The 22,154-nt window shown below is 40.8% G+C and overlaps 1 protein-coding gene across 1 annotated transcript in view; it reads right to left on the bottom strand.

The window, feature by feature from the left end:
- The window catches only part of TRPC6 (transient receptor potential cation channel subfamily C member 6), a 79,378-nt gene extending 61,949 nt beyond the window's left edge, over positions 1-17,429 (bottom strand). Inside the window, exon 1 of the mRNA XM_066570623.1 lies at positions 17,287-17,429. Coding sequence (XP_066426720.1) covers positions 17,287-17,429 — 143 coding nt within the window. The remainder of the gene's footprint in view (positions 1-17,286) is intronic.
- Between the last annotated feature and the right edge of the window lie 4,725 nt (positions 17,430-22,154).

A 22,154-nucleotide genomic window follows, 5' to 3' on the forward strand; every position in this document is an offset into this window, starting at 1 on the left:
TGGATGACAGTGAACTTATTTTTTGTAGTTTTGCAAATTAGAAATCATCCAGTCATCCACTTAATAACAAAAAATGCAAATTTTTAAGGTTCTCAAATCAAAACACAACACCCCTCACAAGACACAGACAAAAGGCAGTTTAATCAGTAAGAATGTAAGTCATCCAGGTAATTGAGAATCCACACAGACCTTCAGCTTGAACAAGGAAAAGCCAACCAGTCAATACCTGGAGAAATGCAGGAAACAGAGCACAATTTTTATAACTAGAAATGAAAGTGTTACATAAATCCAGAAATATCCAGTCAAATACAGTTCACCTTCAATAAACAATCTGCAGAGATGTGAGATGGATAAACAAAGCTCAAACTTACAGGGTTCAAGGCTACTGCAGGAGAACTATACAACAGCACTTGTTCTCCCATCCTGTCATCTGTAAGAATATCTGAAGTTCTGTCAGTAGATACTTCAAAAATTTGTCTAAAGCCAAGATACACTCTATGTTTTTAATGACTTTCTCAGATACATCCAGGTTTTAGTGTATATATACTGCAATTTGCACTTCAAAATTCATACAGTGGCTGATTTTTTTCCCTGTAGTCAGCAGGCCCTATTCTCAATTTCTTGCTCTTCAACCAGACATGAAACATTGTGATTCTCTGCACTGGCTCTACTGTGAGTTAACACCACTACTCAGGGCTGACATATTTAAATTGTCAGGTGGCAAGAAGAAAGCATCACTGTTAATTTCCTTCTAATACTTTACAGTCAATAAAACCTCTTAGGAGATAAAAATCCTTCTGTTCATCTACACTAGATCATTTGTCAATTTTCATTTATGCAAATAATCTTGTGTTTTTAACCCCTTTAAATCTGCAAAACTGACAAGTGCATTAATGCCTTATAACATGCTTTATAAAATCCACACAGAGAAACAGATTAGCTCAATAAAAGTATAATAGTTCCATGCCTATCCATCCTTCTGTCAGATAATATAAGCACTGTTAACTAATCTTAAATGCCAGAACTAAATTTTTATGCCTTTCAAAATTTCTCACTCATATTATTAACTCCATTAAATGAGTCATTAATATTCAATTAAATACTAGAGAAAATTAATTTTATTGCTTCCAAATGTAATAAACCATAAAAATAATTAAAAATATTTAGAAGCGCAGGATGTCAGAATCATGTTTAGGAGTGTGATACAATATGTGCACTAGGAAATTTAAATGGATTGGTTTAGTATATTTAAGAGTCCATTTTTTTAAGGTCAGTAAGATGAACATACTAAATATGTGAAACTAGAAAAAATATTTTTGTAGAAGCAAAAAATAGTAAAATATTAGTGTGGGTTTTTTCCACTTTCTTTTATGTAACTAAAGTCTAAGTTCATAAAAGTAGTTTGTTGCTTTTCACTTTAGTTGCCTTAAAACTATTAAGACTTAATCGCAGGGTAAAGTGATTTCTGAATTGGAGGGGTCTTTAAGGTTAAATACACATTTATGGGTAGGCTTAGATAATTTACATTTTCATATTACTTCCACTGCTCCCTACATACCTTTTGTGTACAGATTAATTCAGAAGCTTAAAGAACTACAATTTAAGCACAGAGAATCCCACTTGTCAAAACAAACTAATAGCTACCAAGTGCCTTGTAGTCCTCTCATTTTTAAGCTGCTAACAATGATTCTTTCATGCATTCCTGGTCATAAGTTAATAACTATTCTGCTTGAATGGAGTCCCAATACTCAGACACAGCCTCAGAAGCAGCAGCAGCTTCTGTAACACTGCTTGTCTGCTGCCCACGTCTGGGATTTTACCTCCCTGGACACAAAACCAGATAAAGTAGTTCTGTGTGTGCCAAGTGCACCCCACAAGGCTGGCTACTTCAGACACTCCTTTCATGTACCTGTGGGACTGAGACATGGTCCTATCTTCTTCCTGACCCTCTCTGCACCTCTGGGAAAGCCTACTGAAGGATATCCAGACAGAAGGGCCATGCATTTCCTTAGCTCAGAAGCTGCAAGGTCCCTTAGGGACCTTAATCCCTTGTGATGGGGATGGAGAAGGAACTCCTGACTGCTTGCCTTTGTGCAATTCATATAATGTAAGGTCCAGAGATCATTCACCCACAGAAATTTCAGCAGGTGAGGATAAACACAACAATACAGTGATAGGATAACAACACAAGCTTGTGCTGGCATTGTCAAGAGCTCTGCTGAACTCTCTACTTTGATCATTTAATGATAGAAGGTAATTTCCTTTAATTCCAATTAATGCCATCTATTTTCAAAAAGGGGAACATATATGAACATGTGCATGTTACATACATATCTATAAAAGGAAGGAAAACAAACATTTATCACACAGTACAGATAATAGAGCTCATCCTAGACACTGAATGTATCTAAATCCAACTGCAATACAGCAATCCAGGAACTGCATCAGGGGATTCAAGCACAAGGTGAAACACTGAACAGAATTCAGACCAAACTCAAAATGTCTTGTTTTATTCCTCTTCCCTGGTCTTCTAGAGGTATGAATTACTTGTGGCATGAGTCAGACACAATTTTCACCAATAGCTTTAGCACAGTTTATTTTACAGTTGGAGTTCCAGGCAATACGGTATGGTATGAGCAAAAAAGGTCAGAGAAACACAAAAACCATCTTGAACAGGAGACCTGGAGATGATTAGAAAAAGAATAAATAAAGTAATGTAAAACACCTTAAAAAAGACAGCTCTTCAGGTAGCTGCTTCCTCTGTTACTTGGTCAGAGGTCAGAGGAATGCTGCAGAAGGTAACAAGTCTAAATACATCACTTTCACTTTATTTTTATAAAGGTTTATTAATTTTAGCTAGCCACATTTTTTAATTGCTTGCTCTAAACCAAGACTACTGGGCATCCTTTAAGAAAAACATGCACAAGAGCCTCAGTAGAATTGTTCTTATCTGTAAGGATAAGGAAGCCCAGAGTTCACAACAAAATCCCATCAAGTTGCGAATTACAAATCCTAGACAGGAAACAACATGGTAACTAAGATTACTCCAATATTTCCACATGCAATGCAAGTAAAGATAGAAAAGAGTGGAACAAAATGAAAAAAATTGTTAACTGAATGAGGGGGAACACACCTACATGGTTTAACCATAAAGCCTACAGTGAATGACACAAAACAGTGAGTCTGTAACAGGGCAGATCAACATGCCCTCCAGTCAGCACTGAACTAGCACTCCAACACTGGAATAAATTACACCTTAATCAGATTAGTCAGCTTCTGGGTTGTAATAAAAAATTGAGTATCTCTTTTATCCTCAAAAGATCTATACAGTCTGTATTTCTCTCTTGTAGATCTGACTACTAATATCAAACGTAGCTGAAATCTGAGGAAATCTGCAAATATGAAATATAACAGCCCTGAGATCTCATCAAATTCCTAGGTAGAGTCTCCACATACAGAATCTTTCATGGTGAAATACTATTCAGAGCATATTCTTTTTTTTTATTGCAGATGCTATTCCTTTTTATAAATATAATATCTTTCAATACATTCTCCTTTGTGTATCTCTCGCTAATCTTGACCTGTCATGGGTGAGGACTATGAACTGAGGAAAACTGCCAATAAAATAAGGATGGGAGAAAAATATGGATTTTAACATTATGGATCCTCCATGCTGAATATATGTCTCATGATTGCAGGAGAACTGGAATAATTTATGAGTGTGCATGCAATTGTGGATAAAAGGGACTGGATATGAAATGAAAGCCATGTAAACAACTGATTAGGAAAATGACAAGCAACAACCTCAGGGCTACTCAGAGTACAGGCAAAAGTACTAAAGATCTTTTAAACATCTGAATAGAAAAGAGCAATAGGAAAATCTATTGGAATTGGATGAGCCATCAGGGGTTTAGTGACAAGAGTTGTTTCCTTCTGCAGAAGCAGCATGTGTATTTTCTGTTTGGCATCTTAGGAAGAAGGAACAGTAAGTTGTCTTTGCTTTGCAAAAAAAGTAGAAGATATTATAATTATACTAAAGAGAGTAACTAACTTAGAGATGATTGTGTTTCAAATAACAGAGATATGCAAAAATATAGCAAATACAAATGAGAAAAAGGTAACGATTAAGATTATTCCAGTAGTCACATTGGACTGATTCAGGAACTTAATATGCTTATCCATTTGTTCTTCCACATACTCCATATAAAATAAAATACGTCCATCATCTAATATGAATCTAGGTCTGACCTTGTATTTCTACAAAATTAAAATTTCACTGAGAAACTGTATTTGTAACTCAACCAATGACGAAGGCTGACACCAACTTCAGAGAGAACACTAGATCTACGCAAACTTTTCCTACCTAGAAAAAGTAAAGATTTGCACAAAATAAGATGCTCATGTCCAGGAGACCATTTTTTTAACAGCTGTGTTTGAAGGAAAATAATTGAAGTGTGCCTATTGATGCTCTTCCTGCATCTCTGTTAAGAATAAGCCATTTTCATCATGTGAATGTGATGTACTTCTAATTAAAGAATCCATGCAGTAGCATCAAATTTACCTTAACACACACACGCACACAATAAAAACCGCAGCATTGCAACTTCAGGATGAATAGGAGCTCCTGCAGAAGATCTTAGCATTTCAATGTGTGCATATGTAAAAGGGAAAGCAGTACAAAAAAAGGGAATTACTTTGGTTTACTTATAATATTTGTAATTACTGTTATGCAAATTAATTACTTTGTAAGAATAAAGAAACAATGATGATGTGTATATTATATGCACAAGTACTTGGTATCATGACCTCAATGACACTTTTAGAGAAAACAGAATTGATGGCAAGTCACACACACAATTCCAGCAGGAAAAGATCATTTGGCTTTCTCAGATCTGAGATGTACTGGTGACTGCAGCACAGAACACAAGTTACAAAAGAGCTGTGATCAGATTTGATAGATCAAAGGCATAGAATAAGACCTTTAACATCTACCTTTAACAGTTACTTTATAATTGCGGAATATTTTGCAGAACATGTGACATTTGCAAACACTGTCACTCAGAAGAGATTCCCTGGCCTCCACTGAACACCATGTTGCCTTTGATTCCACAGAACAGAAGAAATCCATGAACTAGCTAGCCACATGACAATGTTATTAGCTGTTGTTGCTCCCCAGTCAGGTAATAACAATAGAATAGCATGGGGAGGATTTTAGAATCACTTGACAAAGACTGTTATTATAGCTAAAATCAAGAAGTTTGCTTTCACGGGGGAAAATAAAGTTTCAGAATATACAGAGAAAACCTTGAGACCTTTATCTTCAAAAAAAAAAAAATAAGGAAGAGAAACAAGAAGAGTTATGCCTTGCTAATATTTTTCTGGCAGGTAGCTGCTGTGGATTGAGATTTCTGTTTTTACTGAGTTGAAACTGGTCTTGCAATTTGATCTTTGACACCCTACAAACCTATCTTACTGCTAAATAATTCACTACACTGAAATATAGACATGAGAAGTTTTCCTAAGAGGTATTTATTCAAACGGACAGATTGATTCAAACTGTAAGAATTTGGAGCACTTACTGTCAGGTACAATGGTAAATACCAATCAAAACCAGTTCTCACATGGTCCTAGTTATTATCAAATTATACTGGATTTGTAACATGCTCCAGAGAAGAACTGTAATTTAATTAAAACTTTCCTTAGTTAAATAGTGTTAAGTGATAAAGAATGATGATTCTAACATCCAGATAATCCAGTGAATCAAAGCAGAATAACAATGTACACTGTTTTTTAGCATGAAATTGCATGGGCACTAGCAGAGCTAAGACTTATACAGTAGTAGTTTGTTGGGATGGAAGGGAACTCTCATCCTGGAGAAATAAAGTACATCAGGAGAAATAAGAATCAAAGAGGCCTTTTCATTTATTTAGTGCTGCATACAGGTTCTGAAAAAAAAATTCATCAGGAAGTCTTCTTGCTTGTCTAACTGCCTAACCTCACTTATCAGATTTTAACCAAATACATTAAAATTAAGGGGACAAGGGGAGGGTGCATTACCTGAATCCAAAATTTCACATTGTAGAGGAAAAGAAAGCATTTGTATGGTTGCTTTGTAACTGATCTGGAATGTACAGCTTTGCATCAGTTCCACAGCACAATTAGCTACATTTTCCCACTGACGGGAGACAGAACTGTAGTTTTGGTCACAATAGCTTTGCCTGGGCTGGTCTCTTGAGAGAACACCATGAGCTGAACACTGACAAGCAGATACACCCTGAGCACTGCCCAGGGAGTCATGCCACGTTTGCAGAGCAGGAAAGAGCTCAGCAGAGCTGGAGCTTTGCCCTCTACAGCCATCCCGGGGGGGGGATTCAAAAGCAGTTAATATTGGATCAACCCATGGATGATTTATGGTGGCTTCAACAAACCAAATGCAAACATTCTTATTTCAGCCATATTGAAACACTTTTGATCAAAAAGCCAATGGAGAATACTTCTGAGAACAGTGCTGTCAAGACTTATTTGGAAAAAAAGAATGAAAGTGATTTTTAAACCATGAAAACAGATACCAAACCAATAACATTCCACATGAACAGAAGTTTCAGATTTACTCAGCCTTCATTTTTACATAGGACTTGGGAAATGGGAACACAGCCTTCATCTATATTCTCTACTGGAAAAATGAAATTGTTCTTTTCTTGCCAGGCATAAAAGATGACATCCAAGAAGAAGGGATGGGAAAGGAAATAAACCCAAAAGACAAAACACACACTTTCAGAGTTCTACTTACAATTTTTATTTACTGAGAAATTGGATTTTTTTCCTCATGATCCTCCTGTAAGTGTTATGCTATGTACTCTCTGGAGCAGCAGTAAGTGCAGCAGCGGTAAGTGCAAAAGTGTGAGGAGCAGAGGGCCATGCTCTCATGCAGCAATAATGTCTGGGATATAAAGTTATTCTAGTTGACATATCATTTCTCTAGATGCTGCACATGAAAAGTGTCATGAAAATAGTTTTACCATCCTTCTCCACCACTCTGCAATGTCCCATTCCTGTACACGAGAACATAAAGCAGCTGCCTCTGTCTTTGCTGCTTTCTGGAAATTACCTTGAATTTTTAGGAAGATGCTAATTGATGACTAGAGACAGGGGGGAAAAAAGGGCAGTCTTATTTTGTACATCCATAACTTTTTTGATTCCTTTTAAACATCTCCTCCAGTTACACAGATTTTAGCATCTTGCCTTTTTTTTGGTAAGGTATTTAGCAGTCATCATTTCATATTTACTGCCTCTTATATTCTCAGAACTAGTACTTTGAAGAATATTAGAAGAATACTAGATGTTTTCTTGTTTCCTTCTACCTTTTGTCTCAGTCTTGTGCTCAGGGGTTACCGAGCAGAGTGAGAGGTAAGGTGATCCCATCGATCACTGACTCTTCAGCCAAGACAGTGACATCTACTAACATATCTGAACATATTCCACTAATGACCCATGGCCTATATTCAGGACAAATTTTATGATTACAGCAACATGAGAACCAGCCCAAGGAGCGTAACAAAAAGCTCTGCTTACCTGAACAAACAGGCAGTGTGACATGATCACACAGCTGGAATGATCTTGACTGCTTGCTATCACAACATAGCAGAGAAGTACAACCCCAGCAGGCACAGAGGCAGGATCCCAACCCTGCATCACATGCAAAAAGAGGCACCTCATGCCCCTTACCAGCAGCAGCCTGCTGCTGCATCTGCATGAGAGCTTGCACAGATGGGCACACTTTCATTTTCAGATGGCACTCAGCGCTGCAAATCTTGTTCCATATTTCTTACAATAAAGAGCACTCAGTTGTACGGTGCCACTGTGAAGGGGCTGTCTGGTTGGAAATTCGTATTTGGGGCAACATTCCCCCCCTGCCAATATAATATTGATAGATTCAGGAGAATTATTCCAGACATAGAAATTATTCAGAAATTACATCTCACTCAACAAAAGACACTGTTGTAGTGCATTTTTATATTTTGTAATACTTTGAAGTAGTTTTGTTTTGTATTCCCATATTTTTCCCAAATGGTTTATCCCAGACTGTACTCCCCTCCCTTTACCTGTGTTATCCCTCTCCCGGGATGAGATCATCCCCAAACCCCCACCCTGGCTCTCTGTCAATCACTCAGCATCCCATCCCTCCATCCAGAAGTTTTGTTCCAGGTCATCGAGTGATTAGCCAGAGGCCAGGGGTCAGCCCCCCAAGCCTTGCCCCATACGCTGTCCTAAATGTCTATCCCCAGTACCCATCCCTTAGGGTCACTCATTGGTTGGTAAAATGTTATCTACTTTGGGTTTCCACCTCCCTTTAAATGTGACCTTGGCCCATCTCCCGGGGCTCTCGGCAGGAGGCCCCCTGAGGTGCAGGAGCTCCCTTGGGATCCTAATAAAACCTTGGATTAACCCCTGCTGAGAGTCGGCCCTTTCTCTTCTACCGATGTCTCTGGTGTCTCTTGTGCTCCACAGGCGCCCAGCCCAGGTGCCCTCAGTACCCTCGGGGCACACACAGAGAGTGTCTCCCTGCCAGCCCAGGTGCCCTCAGCACCCTCGGGGCACACACAGAGAGTGTCTCCCTGCCAGCCCAGGTGCCCTCAGCACCCTCGGGGCACACACAGAGAGTGTCTCCCTGCCAGCCCAGGTGCCCTCAGTACCCTCGGGGCACACACAGAGAGTGTCTCCCTGCCAGCCCAGGTGCCCTCAGCACCCTCGGGGCACACACACAGAGAGTGTCTCCCTGCCAGCCCAGGTGCCCTCAGCACCCTCGGGGCACACACAGAGAGTGTCTCCCCGCTGTCGGCCGTGTCGGGGCTGCCCCCCGGTGTCTGCTGACTCGGGACTGGCCCAGGGCTCCTGAGAGGCTCGCAGAGGGACCAAGACAAGACACTTTGCCGTTGAATCTGTCTTGTAATTCTGATTCCCCGAAAGTGTCCTCAGGCCTCTAAATACATACAGGAACTGGATCACATGCCTCTGCAGTGGTCCTATTTCCCCTCCTCTTCAATGTGTACTTCCATGCCTTTTCTGGCCCTCTGGAGATATCAAGAACCGTATGCAGTCAGAAATCTTGTCATAGACAGAGTTTGAAAAAGGCACATAGACACCCAGCAGTGCTGCTACCAGCACCTTCCTCACTAAGCCATGCCCTGCACAAAGCTAGTTAAACCACAAAGGATTTTCTCTCCCTCTAAGGCATTTTCAATGCTCTCACTGATAACTAGGGAAATTTTTGCCAGTTTACAGATTTGATGTAAAATCAGTAAAATAGAAACCTCAGGTCATGAAAGATCCTCAGATAGCTTTGTAAAATGAGAGGCTTTAGCCTTGCTGTCTCTGTAAATCCCTGCCTAGGTTATTTTTTTTTAGTTTCTCTTCCTGTTACGCATTAAATGGTGTTGCTGATTCTAGGATGGAAGTGGCTGTGGGGTAAGAAATCCCAGTGTATATTTTATATATCAACTTGTTAGGTAAGATCATTATTATTTTATCATACAAAGAAGTTCTGAAATTTCACTGTCACATCATTTGCTGTTTACCTACAAATGTGCTCACATCAGATGTTGCTAAATGATTAAATAGCTGTCTAACTTAAGCCTCTAATTTTTTTTTCTGAAGAAAAGTAGGGAACATTAACTTCTTCAGCTTAGTACCATATTCAGCATTCATTCTGCAGACCTGGTGATACTGTTATTGCTGACTTTTTTGTTCAAAGTGCTCTACAAAATGTTTCAATCTAAACTGTATCTTCAGAAACTTAAGTCCCTCTCCCCTCCTAATTTTTGGTGGTTTTATTTGTTGCTTAGATGTCAGTTCAAGATATTGCTATTTTTGCTCCAACATATCTGCCATGTTGTTGCAACTCCTTAGTCTTTCCTGGGCAGCAAGAGCTTGTTACAGACTCCCAGCCGCAGACATCCAAGGGACTTGAACAGTAATATGGATTACAGCCCAAGTTTTCCAGAGCTTTTGATCCTGAAGTGAGAACATCTCACAATGAGAAGTCACACAAAATACCCAGTATCCTTGAAAAGCTTCATCCCATGCTTACTACTTGAAAATGAAGTCATATCAGGTAAGTGCTACTGCACTTCAGTTGTATTTTTATCAAGGGTTGTTGCAATTTTTCACTTAGATTTCCACACTTAGAAGAGAGAAAACAAATTTTTCTCTTGTATGGGGAGAAGTACTATTCTAAAACTCACTTGAGACGCACAAGATTCACTCTAAGACTCACAACAGCAGCAGTCTTCAAAAACTGTCCTGAGTAATTAATAGGAAACTTGTTCTTAAAGGGAGAGGAATGTAAAATCTACAGAGAGGAAGAGTCCCTGCTGCCCTCCCACAGCCTGCCTTTTGCATCTGATTTATCAGGATAGCTAGATAACCCACTCACCAGTGGAGCAAGATGATCCTTTGCAGAGCCTGAATGAACCCTGTGAGCAACCACCCTACTCTATGTGCTCCTGCAGGACAGAGGAAAGCAAAAGACAAGCAGTGGACATGGCACAGGCAGATCCTCCAGCATTCAGAATTATCCTTCAGGGCTAAGAGAAGCTTGAGAGTTCTCAGAGCACAGGATTTCTCTTTGAATAAGCACCACTAGTATAGCACACATGTAACTTTCAAAAACTCCTCTCCCACATATCCCCAAATAAAGCTCTAGAACCTTTCAATTACCATTTCAAAAGCTTTTTGTATGTAATATACTTTGATCATTGTGGTTTCACTGGAATTAACTATAAATTAATAAATCCAGATGGAAAAAAACTCCAAGAAACATAACTTCAACTCACAGACAACACAACAGCCTTAGCAAATGAAGATAATAAACTAGAAATTTCTAGTGCATGTTTCTTTCATTAAGACATTTTTTATAATTTATCTTAAGGAAGAAAAGCATATAACTAAAGATTAACACAGTGGAATTAAAACTTGTACAGAAAATCAATTACTGCATTGAAAAGCAAAAAAGAAAATTGGTTTATAATCTTCTATCATGAAAAACAGTTGCTTAGAAAAAATTCTCAGAGAAGTTTACTGTGGGCTATTACTACTTGGCAGGCCTAGTACATGCACACAGAGTAGGACTAACAAAGTTTATCAGTCTGGCCTGGCTAGCTAGCTATTCCAAATAAGGGGGAAAATCATGACTAGAAAAGCTGAAACATGTTGATGGCAGGCAAACATTTTACAGAAGGAAAAGAAAACACAAATCACTCCTCAAAGATAAGGGAATCTTCCCTTTTGAAAAGCTGCTAAGCAGTCAGTCATCAGTCCTAAAGTCAGTCAATGCGCACAGTAAGAGAAAACCAAGCTGGGCCTGGAGGAAAATCAGCACAACCAAGTGTTCCTCTGAACTAATCCCAGTGCTGACAGAAGATGACAGGAGGCAACAGACCAGCTCTAAGTCCATCCCTCCAGTCTGCTGGGCACTCACCTAGCTGCCCATCAAGCTGATGTGACATGTGCCGACAGGACAGGACAAGAGGGAAAGGCTTTAATTTAAACTAAAACAGGAGAGAGTTGATTAGCTGCGAGGAAGGAATTCTTTACTCAGAGGGTTCTTAGACAACTGCAACAGGTTGCCCAGAGAAGCCGTGGATGTTCCATACCTGGAATTGTCCAAGGCCAGGTTGGATGGAGCTCTGAGCAAGTTGATCTAATGGGTGCCATCCCTGCCCATAGCAGGGGTGTTGGGATTAGATGACAATCTTTAAGATCTCCCCCATACCAAACCCTTCTAGGATTTTGTAACACAGCACAAAGCTTTATGAAAATTCTCCAGACTGAATACTCTGCAAAATTGTGCTGCAGCAGCACCAGGCCTTGTGGTCCATATTGTTTTCTACAGATCAACTATGATCCTTTGGTTTAAGATCCTTCTTTCTACCTGCTTGAAAGGCCTCATAGATGTTAAATATTTTGTAAATATCCTCACTTCTTTGTTCTCTTCACTAAGGTAAATACTGACATCAAACCCAGTGTTTAATCAAGTCCAAAGACCAAAATAAACTCCAGTCATGCTCTTGTGAGCTGGCATAATCTGAGCTCACAACCACAATATTGATGTTTTAGTAATTTTTTTTAACAAAAGGGAACTACATTCAACTCTTCAGAAAACAAATTATCTACTTCCCACACAGCTTTGAGAAAGCACCTAAAAATGACAATACTTGATATGCCATTATTTCACTTATTCAGGGTTCTTGTAGTAAATCACCTTTTATTCTTAATGCCAAAGCTTGCCTTTTGGCTTTTTTTTCCAATATTGACAAAAATGTATTCAAACATATCAGACTAGAGGTTACAATAGAGCTGTGCTGACAAATGCACTATTAGTAGAAAAAAATGTAGTTGGACAGAAATGGGTATGGAAGGTAAGCCCAGACCCAGACCTTAGTCAGTCATCTTCACATTATATTCCACACATTTTATTTCACTAAAAATAGTATACTTGATTGTGTATGTCAGTGCTAAACAACTAATCAACTTTGTACTTCAAGACAAAAATCTTAATCCATTCCAGAGAACACTGCCTGTCATTTAATTACCATTAAGCTTTTTGTCCACATTCAATTATCAAAACTTAGATTTAAACACTGCTTATCAACGCAAATCCTTTAAGCCTCCTGTTGAGTGGACTCTATGTAGCAATGGCTACACCCACAAGTGCACAAACCTGTATATAAAACTCACTGTATCCACTTCAAGTTTAAGGCCTTCTGCTAAGGCATTGCCTCCCACTGCACAACAGCCTGAGGTATGAAAGCAAAAGAATTTGATGGACACAGTTTAACCACCAAACTCTTCTTCTGCTCATGTTTGCAGAGCTGGAAAGTCTAACACAGCCTGATGATGCAGACCCACCATGCCAAACCACCTTTATTTGGGGATACCAATACTGGCCGGACTTCTTCAAGTAGCCAGTTATTATAACCTTCAGCTTCTGTGGTGGGAAATGCTGCTGGGACAATGTTTGACAAACAGCATGCTGGTTATTAACATTTACATTGAAAAGTATGCCATACACATCCCACACATTTCTGAATCACTACTCCACCTTCCTCATGCAAATTTAACAAATTACTTATATTTTCATGGAAATCTTACAGTTTTACAAAATTATGTCCCCCAGGGAGACAATTTTCATTTGTTTGGTGACTAAATGAGAGTTAGGGTATAAATAAACTCACAGATATATTGCAATGGCTCAAGAAAAATTATTATTCATAATCATAGCATAGGAAACTGGGTATTGTAGCTGACCAAAGAAGCTCCCAGTTAAATTAGTGAGTGTACACAGTGAACACAAGAGTGCCTAACAACTAAACCCAAGAAATCCCATAAGCCTGCACCAAAAATGAACACATGTGGGTGGAAAAGTCTACTTAATATGAAATAAATAGGGATATGTGTGATGTGGAAAGTGAAGCATTCTCTTCTACCTACTTGCAGGATACACAGAGTGAACTAAAAGCTGGGGGGCTTGATAACAATGTTGTTGTCCTTTTACTCGAGACCTAAGGGATTACATTTAATCACCCAGAATATGAGAGATTCAGATATGATTTTTTTTCCCAGTGCCCAGTATGAATTAGATCCATCAAACGTAAATCACATGATGATTTGTGCATTTGTTCCATACACTAGGCTATAAAAGGAAATTAACCCCCCTCCATACCAACACTTCTACCTTTTTGATTTCAACAAAACTATTTCAACATATTTTCAGAAGACAAAGCATCTCATCAAAGAGGCTGACAATCTGAAACATAGCTGCCACATTGTACAGTACTCCCTGAAGAGATTATGTCTAATGAAGAGTCTGGAAAATAATTTTACAGGTCATTTCAAGCAAGACAGTTGAGACTAGTGATAAAAATTACATTATGTCAATGGCAGAAACCATTATATTGCAGGCAGGAAAGAAATCATTAAACATGTTATTTAACAAAGAATAGGTTTTTAAGTACGTACTAGGTTTGGTAATTTCAAGAAATACTTAGCTGGAAAACCACAAAGTTGAGGAACAGTCTAGGTCTCAATGCAGTTTTGGATATCAGAACCCTTTTCCCCTGTTTTCATCTGATAACTTGTGTTCCTCATTTACTTTACAACTGACATTTTAATACACAATTATCCCTCCTCACATTTATAAGAAAACATCTATTTTTCACAACGCAAAATATTGTGAAGTATAAATAAGCATTATAACCAGATGTCTGACTGAATTAGTGTCTTCTCACTAGCTTAGTACACTGACAATCTGTCCTTCACTAACATTTTTCCAGCAGACAAGTTTACATACAAGTGCTATCACTTTCCAAATCCTACTGCACATCAGCGCTCAGACTTGGGGTTAGACATTAAAATGCACATTTTATCCTGTTTTAAACCTCAAAACTGGGCTTTTTGCCAATGAAATACTTGCACAGGAGGGACAAATCCCAACATACATTTTTGCATTCCAGGAGTCAATCTTCTGACATTTATATTGCAGTGTATTTCTTGATACATAAGGGGCAGGACTCAATGACCAGATGGAATAGCACTACTAGAAAGAAAATGTTTACTTGCATATAATTTCTAACACATCTTAGAAGTCTTAAGTCTTAAAAAGTAAGACTTTGGAGTAAGTAAGTAAGTCATCTTTTGGAAATAATTTATTTACAAATTCTACAGATTGCCTAACTTTTAGAGTTCCCGCTTAAGGTTCTGAATTCAAAAGAACAGCAGGATTTTTCAGCACAAAATTCCATTCAAATTTTGGTTTGCATCATGCCACATATAAAGGTAAAAGCCTTCCATTCACTGCCAAAAGACTGTGTGACCCTACTTGGTACAGCTGATAAGCTCAAGGTATCTTCTTGAAATCTTTTTTGCAGTAAAGATACCTTGGATACAGTAAATCTGTTCTCCAGAAAGAGGAGCTAAAATACAGGAAATACATTTCTGTAAATGGTTTGGGTTTTTATTATCATCCAGAAACTACAGCACTTAACAGCAGTCAAAAAACAATACATGAAAAGCATGTTCTACAAACAATGTCCTCAATAACATCAGCATTAGCACTAAATCACCACTTGAGAAAAACTATTCCTTAGTATCAAGCTACTTTTCAAGCAATAGTCACATGCCATATTATGCCAGTAAGTGTGTTACCCTCTCAGTAATGTTTAAAAGGAGGTAAAACTCAGCTTTTTTTGGGTATCAGCTGTACTCTGCATTACTGATCTCCATTAATCACCATAATAGCATCAGGAAATACCAGTAATTTGAGGATGAAAAAAAAAAAGTGGAGAAAAGTATTCTTACTACGTGTAGATGATAAAGAGTGTAAGGATCATATGCTACACATGGCCCAGCTTATTATTTATTAAATTCTTGGCCATATGAAGGCCTCTAGCAAAACCAATGACTTTTGGTTGAAAAGGTGTATCTACAAAGTGTACCTGAAATGTGATATAGCTGGAAGTTAGGCAGAAAAATTCATAAACTGCTTGGTAATCACTGTAGCCTAGAGGAGCCTGTTCACTCACTGCATTCATTCCTGCCAGCCAAGGAAGTCCTGGCAGTGGCCACATGTAGGCATTGCCTATGGATCTCTGTGAAGTGATTATTTTCCACATCCAGAGAAACCCCAAAGAACAACTTCTCCATGCCTAACGTGGAAGTGAAAACCAAGCTCTTGATAACTTCCTGTGGTTAGTGCTACCCTTGTTCTACAAAGCACTAAATTAGAATGCAGGCTGTCCTTACGGCCACTGTGAGGTGATGAGGAGCAGTCCCACACTGAGAGAGTGCTGGACCAGGAGCTGCAGGCACAGGCACTTTTTTCACTTCACTCTTGAAGGGCAATTATCAGCACCCCACAGACTTGCAGACTTTGTTCGAAGAGATGATTTGAAACACTTAACGCAAGCTCCATCCTCTCACATCTGCACAACCACTCTGAGTGAGTAGATGGCAAAAGAACTGCAAAATTGCCATATTAGTTCAAGGCTTTAGTCCACTAGTGAGAACCAATCTGAACTAAACATCACAAAGCTTTTTTTTCTGAAAGGATTCATTAGATATATGCATTAGATATATGCATTCATATATGCAGGGTTTAAGTCCAATGTGCAGAAATATATGCTGTTACATTCAGCTACATGAGCATAATGAATTAGCGATCCACAAAGACACTCAAGAATAGCAATACAGCAGTAAATTTTGAAAACTCTGGTTGTTCTTAGCTGAGTTGATAAATATTCAAGCACTGTAAGTGTTCCCAGTTTCATTGTTGTTATTCCTTTCCTATATCCAGGTAGCTGTCAAGTGGCTGGTAGGTGGCTCACAGATAAAACAGCAAATATTAGGAGAGCCCGATAACTGTAATTTACCATTTAAGCAATAAAATATAATTCATAAAAAAGAAAGTACACTTCTCCTGGCAATCGTCTGAGATTTTAGGACTCATCTTGCATTGCTTAATACCCATTTTCCCCCTCTGTTGGGTAGCTTCTCCTCAGAAGCATTAACAAGTGGTAATTACAGTAGTCATGCTGACAGCACATAACCAAAGGGACACTGCCAACACTGAACGCCAATAGACGTGGATCTTAAGTTGTGGTTCCTGGAACCTTTGTAATTTATGTTTACATAATTCAGCTTTTATTGCATATGTTCTTACACTCTGCTTTAAATGGTAACTACCTGCCAAAACTCACATAATGAAATTACACAAGGCTACGTGCCCTTGACAAAGATAATAATAGGAGGATGGGGTTTTTTGTAATTATTTTGCATTAATGAAAGGAGGATGGTTTTATGCACACACCTGCAATCTGCGCTCTCTCGGTGGGAGCAACCGATCACAGGAGTCAAAATTTCTGTAATTACATTAAACCCATTAGACACCATCAGTTCTGCGTACACCCGACGTCTCTCGCCCTGCTCTCCACAGCTGAGCCCAAGCCACCCTTCGCCTCCCTGCCAGCGGGAAGGCACCACGCCGTGCTAAGAGGAGACCGGCCAGCCCGGGCACCGCGGTGCCAACGCTGCTCCTCCGCCTTGGCAAGCACAGCTACCCCGCTCCGGCCCTGGGGAGGCGAGGGAAGCTGCCAGGTCCCCATGCGGCTGCCCACGAACCCTGACCCCCGCCCGCCGCCCCTGTCCCGCCACCCCTGTCCCGCCACCCCTGTCCCGCCACCGCCTCCCCCGCGCAGGGACGGAGCGACCTCCGGCGCGGCCGGCGGGACTCACACGGGGTAGAAGGCGTAGGGCGGCAGGGCGCTCTCCTCGCACAGCTCCGCGTCCAGCAGCAGGTAGTCCTGGCTGTCGTTCCGCCGGGCCCCCGGCGCCGGGGAGCTGCCCTTGCGCGGGGCGTAGGGCTGCGCCTGGCTCATGCTGTCCCGCGGCCGAGGTGCGCGGCGGCTCCCTCGGGGCGCGCCGGCAGCGCCGCGGAGGCACCGGCGCTCGGGGCCGCGCTGGGCTCTCGCCGGCAGCGCCGCGGCCCCGCTCGCTCCGCGCCCCGGCAGCGAGGGGCTCCCTGCAGCCGGAGCCGCCGCCCGCCGCGCCGCGGGCGAGGCGCAGCTCGGAGCGGGGGCAGCAAAGTTTGCGGCGCGTCAGGCGGCGCGGCTGTCCCCGGCCGGAGGGAAGGGGCGGGAGGTGGGAGGGCGGCGGGCTCCGCTCGCCTCCCCTGGGGCTCCGGTGCCCCCTGCGCGCCTCCCCCGCCGGCGCCGCCGCTCGCTGCGGCCCGCGGCACCGGCCCGGCTGCGCTGGCGGGTCCCGCAGCGCTGCCCCGGGCAGGGGCCATGTCCCACCGCCGGGACCGAGCCAGCCTCCCGCCGCTTCTGCCCGGGCACGGCCCGCGGTGGTCGGCAATGAACCCCGCCGAACGCTCCCGTGGGAGTTCGGCAGGACCGGCCGCGCGGCTGGCGGTGTTCCCCGCGGCTGGGGAACAGAACTCTTGCTTGGATTTACAGTGGCTTGGTAGGACAGCCTGCGCTGCACTTGTGTCCTCGTGTAAGTGGCCGAGGAAGAGCATCAGTGAAAATGAATGCTAATCAAGTACACCCAGAAAATCTGCAACTTTAAGTCTTCCCTATAAACTGGAAAATTTCATTGGAAATTCTACTTCCTTTTCAGGCTCTTTGCCGCTTTCTTTCATTTCCAAAACGTCCTCTGTTCACCTGTTTCAGAGAAGAGCTAGTTTTTAATCACCTCTAATAACGTCAGTTAAGAGCAGGGGCAAAATATCAAATATCATAGTAAAAAAAAGCCCCAAAACAACACAATATTTTTGCAGTAATAGCACTTAAGCGAAACTCAGTCCACTTGTATTTCTCAGTTCTGCTTCACTGGTAGCACTTTGTTTGATGATAGTTTGCAAAAAAGTAATTACAAACTTTTCTAAAAAAGGCGTGGCACTGAAGAATTAACATCTGACCTTTAGGTATCTTCCACGTTAAACACAGTACTTACTATTTCACAAGGGGATATTTAGAATTAAATGTTGTAAATGTTTAGTTAAAACATTAGTGCATCCAAATAAAATCACTCCTTCATTCCTGGCCACGTTCACATACTGACTTGTGTTTGTGTTGGAATAGCACACAGCCCTGTACTCTCTAGGCATGCACACCTTCCCCTGATTTAGTGATGTGCTGAGAAAATAGCTAGGCAAGCCCCAGGACAGTCGTTTGCCGAGCAGGCTGGCATTGTCCCTGCTCTGCAGCAGCCCCCGCCAGCCCATGGTTTCAGTGGCTGCCTGGGCCACTGGGACTCGGCTCACCTACTGAAACTGCCAGAGGAGGAGCTGTGAGAAGAAACCTGCTGCTCATTTACGAGGTCTTTAGAGGAGGTGCAGAAATACCTGCAGTCAAATTTCTGAAATTTCTTCTGTCCCAGCTATGGCTCTCAAAATTACACTCTAATGAGTTTTGGAAATCTTCCCTTCTTTGCAAACCATTTTTTCTGTTAAAGGAGATTTTATTTTAAATAGGAAGTTTAGTACCAATGATACCATGTGTATTTTATAATTCTCATGCTGCTACTTCTTTCATATTACTATAGAAAACAGACAGCACAAAATTATGTGCAGGCTTTGCATTTGAGAAATATGTTGTTGATAATATCTCACATTTTTATTGAAAGAAAATTGCTTTCTAGAATACTTTGTGATGGAATCTTGATGTGTTCCACTGCTCTTGTGTGTAACCACTTAATTTAATTTGTTCTACTTTGTTATGAAGAGACAGTACTTCTCCACTTAGTGCTTTTTGTATATTTCCCAAATCTTTGCAGTTACTTTTTATTTCAAGTAGTCTATCTGATATTACGCTGTTGTTTCAAATGTTTTCTTCCAGGTACCTTTGTTTTTTCCCTTTCCTCCCCTCTGTTCTTTTTTCTCCACTCCTCTGGTATATTTTCTTCTTTCTAAAGTGAATATCATCCTACTCTGTTGATGGGCATGCAGATCCCTTGATTTATTTTTTTTTCAGAGTCTGCACTAAAGCCACAAGAGCCACTTTCTCTATTCCATTCTTCTGCTTCCTTCAGTCTTGTGCTTACTGATTGAATGCCCCTAGATTATTTCCCATCTTTAACATGATACTTGTTCCTCTCTCTCAGCTTCCAGGTTACATTTCCCATTTTCTCAGTTGGTGCCCTTCCTAGATGCCAAACTTTCCTTGGTCTTCATTCTTATTTCAGTCTCGTAAGTTCTGGTATTTCCCAAGGCACTCTTACTTTCTCACCAATCCCAAACCTTTCACAAATCCTGAAGCCACACTCAATAGGTGTTATTGATGATACAGTGATGACACAGCTGTGTGATTTTCCAGAAACATTGGACAGATAAATTATAGGAACAAAAAATGTTCAATGCCCTTGAAAGGAAAAAAAAGATGTTGAGCTGAAATTCTGAATTTTTTCAATCCGATTTATATTTTAAAAAGACATCTTTCAACATACTTGCCTTGTCTGCATTGCCTGGTTACAGGGTGAAAACACGCAGCACTATAGGAGCAGGCCATACTTCTACTAGAGGTCAGATAGGCACAGATGTTCTGAAATCTGTGGGTTTTCCAAGAATCACAATATGATGGGAACGCTGGCTAAAGGTGGTGTGTCCTTTTGATGCATTTATATTGGAATGGTTCAGGATATGGGAGTGGACTTGCATTTTTTTCTTTTTTTAGGCTAGGGATGATAATCCATTCTGTAACTATCTGAAAGCTAGTGAGGTTAAAGAGAAATATTTTGGATGCCAAAGTGCTGGAATGAAGAAGCAAGGTGTGGTCCTTGTCTTCTGTGAGAAAGAAGAAAAGAGACTGTTAGCAGAGTATAACTTTAACTATTCATTACACTTTGTGCAAGTCTTTCCAACACCAAATGACATTTATATATTATTCTGGCTTTCCTAATAACTTGGTATTTCTGTGGCAAAGATGAATAAATGCTATTTTTTAATGAATTTGGCATTATTGATATTTATGCAGTCATCTATTCGACATTTAAATTGCAAATTGAATTACAATGAAATTGCTGTTCTGGAGAAAGTGATCAGATCTTCACTCTATTATTTCCTGTAAATATGTGTATATATCTATATGTAAAATCAGAGTGAATACTGAACTAGAAAAACCAGCTGGTTTTCCTGAGTCTTTATGGGGTTTGTGTGGCATGGTTTTGGTGGGAGGGTCTACAGGGGTGAGTTCTGTGAGAGGGTGCCAGAAGCTTCTCCCCTGTCAGATGATGTCAGTGCCAGCCAGCTCCAAGACAGACCCACTGCTGGCCAAGGCTGAGCCATCAGCAATGGTGGGAGCGCCTCTGTGACAAGAGATTTAAAAATGGGGGGAAATTTCTGCACAAGAACATTTGCAGCCAGAGAAGGGAGTGAGAGTATGTGAGAGGAACAGCCCTGCAGACCCCAGGGTCAGTGCAGAAGGAGGGGCAGGAGGTGCTCCAGGTGCCGGAGCAGAGATTCCCCTGCAGCACATGGTGCACAGACCGTGGTGAGAGAGCTGTGCCCCTGCAGCCCATGGAGGTTCATGGTGGAGCAGAGATCCACCTGCACATATTAACCTTTCATGCTTTAGAGGTAAAAAATACCTAACCTTGACCAAAAAAATTTGCAGCATTTACATGCTTAATATTTCCTTTGTGCACCTTTTTTAGTACATTATCAGAAAATACATCTGTCTTCTCAGATAAAAAGAACTGATGCATTAATGTGAAGTGTAAGTGTAGTTTCGAGTTGGTTTAATTGGTTTTATTACAGAGAGCAAGTTACAAACTATTCCATCATCATTCACTCAATCAAGTCTAGTGACTGAGATATTTCACTGACAAAGATGAAAAACAAAAGCTGAAAGCTCCTGTTCCCTGTACAAGGGAAAGGATGAGAGATGGAGTGAGCTTGCCTAATGAGTGACAGGCACATTTCTCAATGCACTACTACAAGTCACTTGGGTGCCATGGCAATGAAAGCTGCAAAAGATGCCATGCACAACAGCACAGTACCATGATTCAGCCTCACTGCATAACTTACAAAAATGTTATAGTGGAATATATAGAGGTGCAATTGTATTGCTAACTTGTAGACTAATCTAAACCTCTTCAGGAACAAGAGAAAGTGACAACATCAACCTGAAATTTTCAAGGATTCATACAGTGATGTTTAATTGCTTGCATTTAACCAAAGTCTTGTTGTGTAAGGTGGTTGGAATGCACCTAACAAGGATACTCCAGCACATGTCACAGTCGGTTTCATGGCTTTTTGTTCTGCCATGGGAATGCTATCAAAACCACAGCCGAATAAAGCAGGAAAGGTGCAAAGTCAGTTTAACAGTGCAATGGCTAAGCAGTGTCACTGCTGTGGGTGTATCACTTGGAAAGAATAGCAGAATGCTATACAGCTTGGAGTTGTGAAGGATGTGTAACCTGCCTGATGGAATTCTTCTCTGCTCTATAGTGCAGGACTCTCTACTTGCTTTTAGAAAGCCTGAAAATGGAACCATTACTACTTAGTAATTTTGTTTTTCTCTTCATAAGATAAATGGAATAACCATTGTCAATTGCTGATTCTAATCCCAGCTGCCTTCTGCCTTTTTTTATATGTGAATGAG

Source organism: Molothrus aeneus, chromosome 2, assembly GCF_037042795.1.
Source record: "Molothrus aeneus isolate 106 chromosome 2, BPBGC_Maene_1.0, whole genome shotgun sequence".
NCBI classification, from domain to species: Eukaryota; Metazoa; Chordata; class Aves; order Passeriformes; family Icteridae; genus Molothrus; species Molothrus aeneus.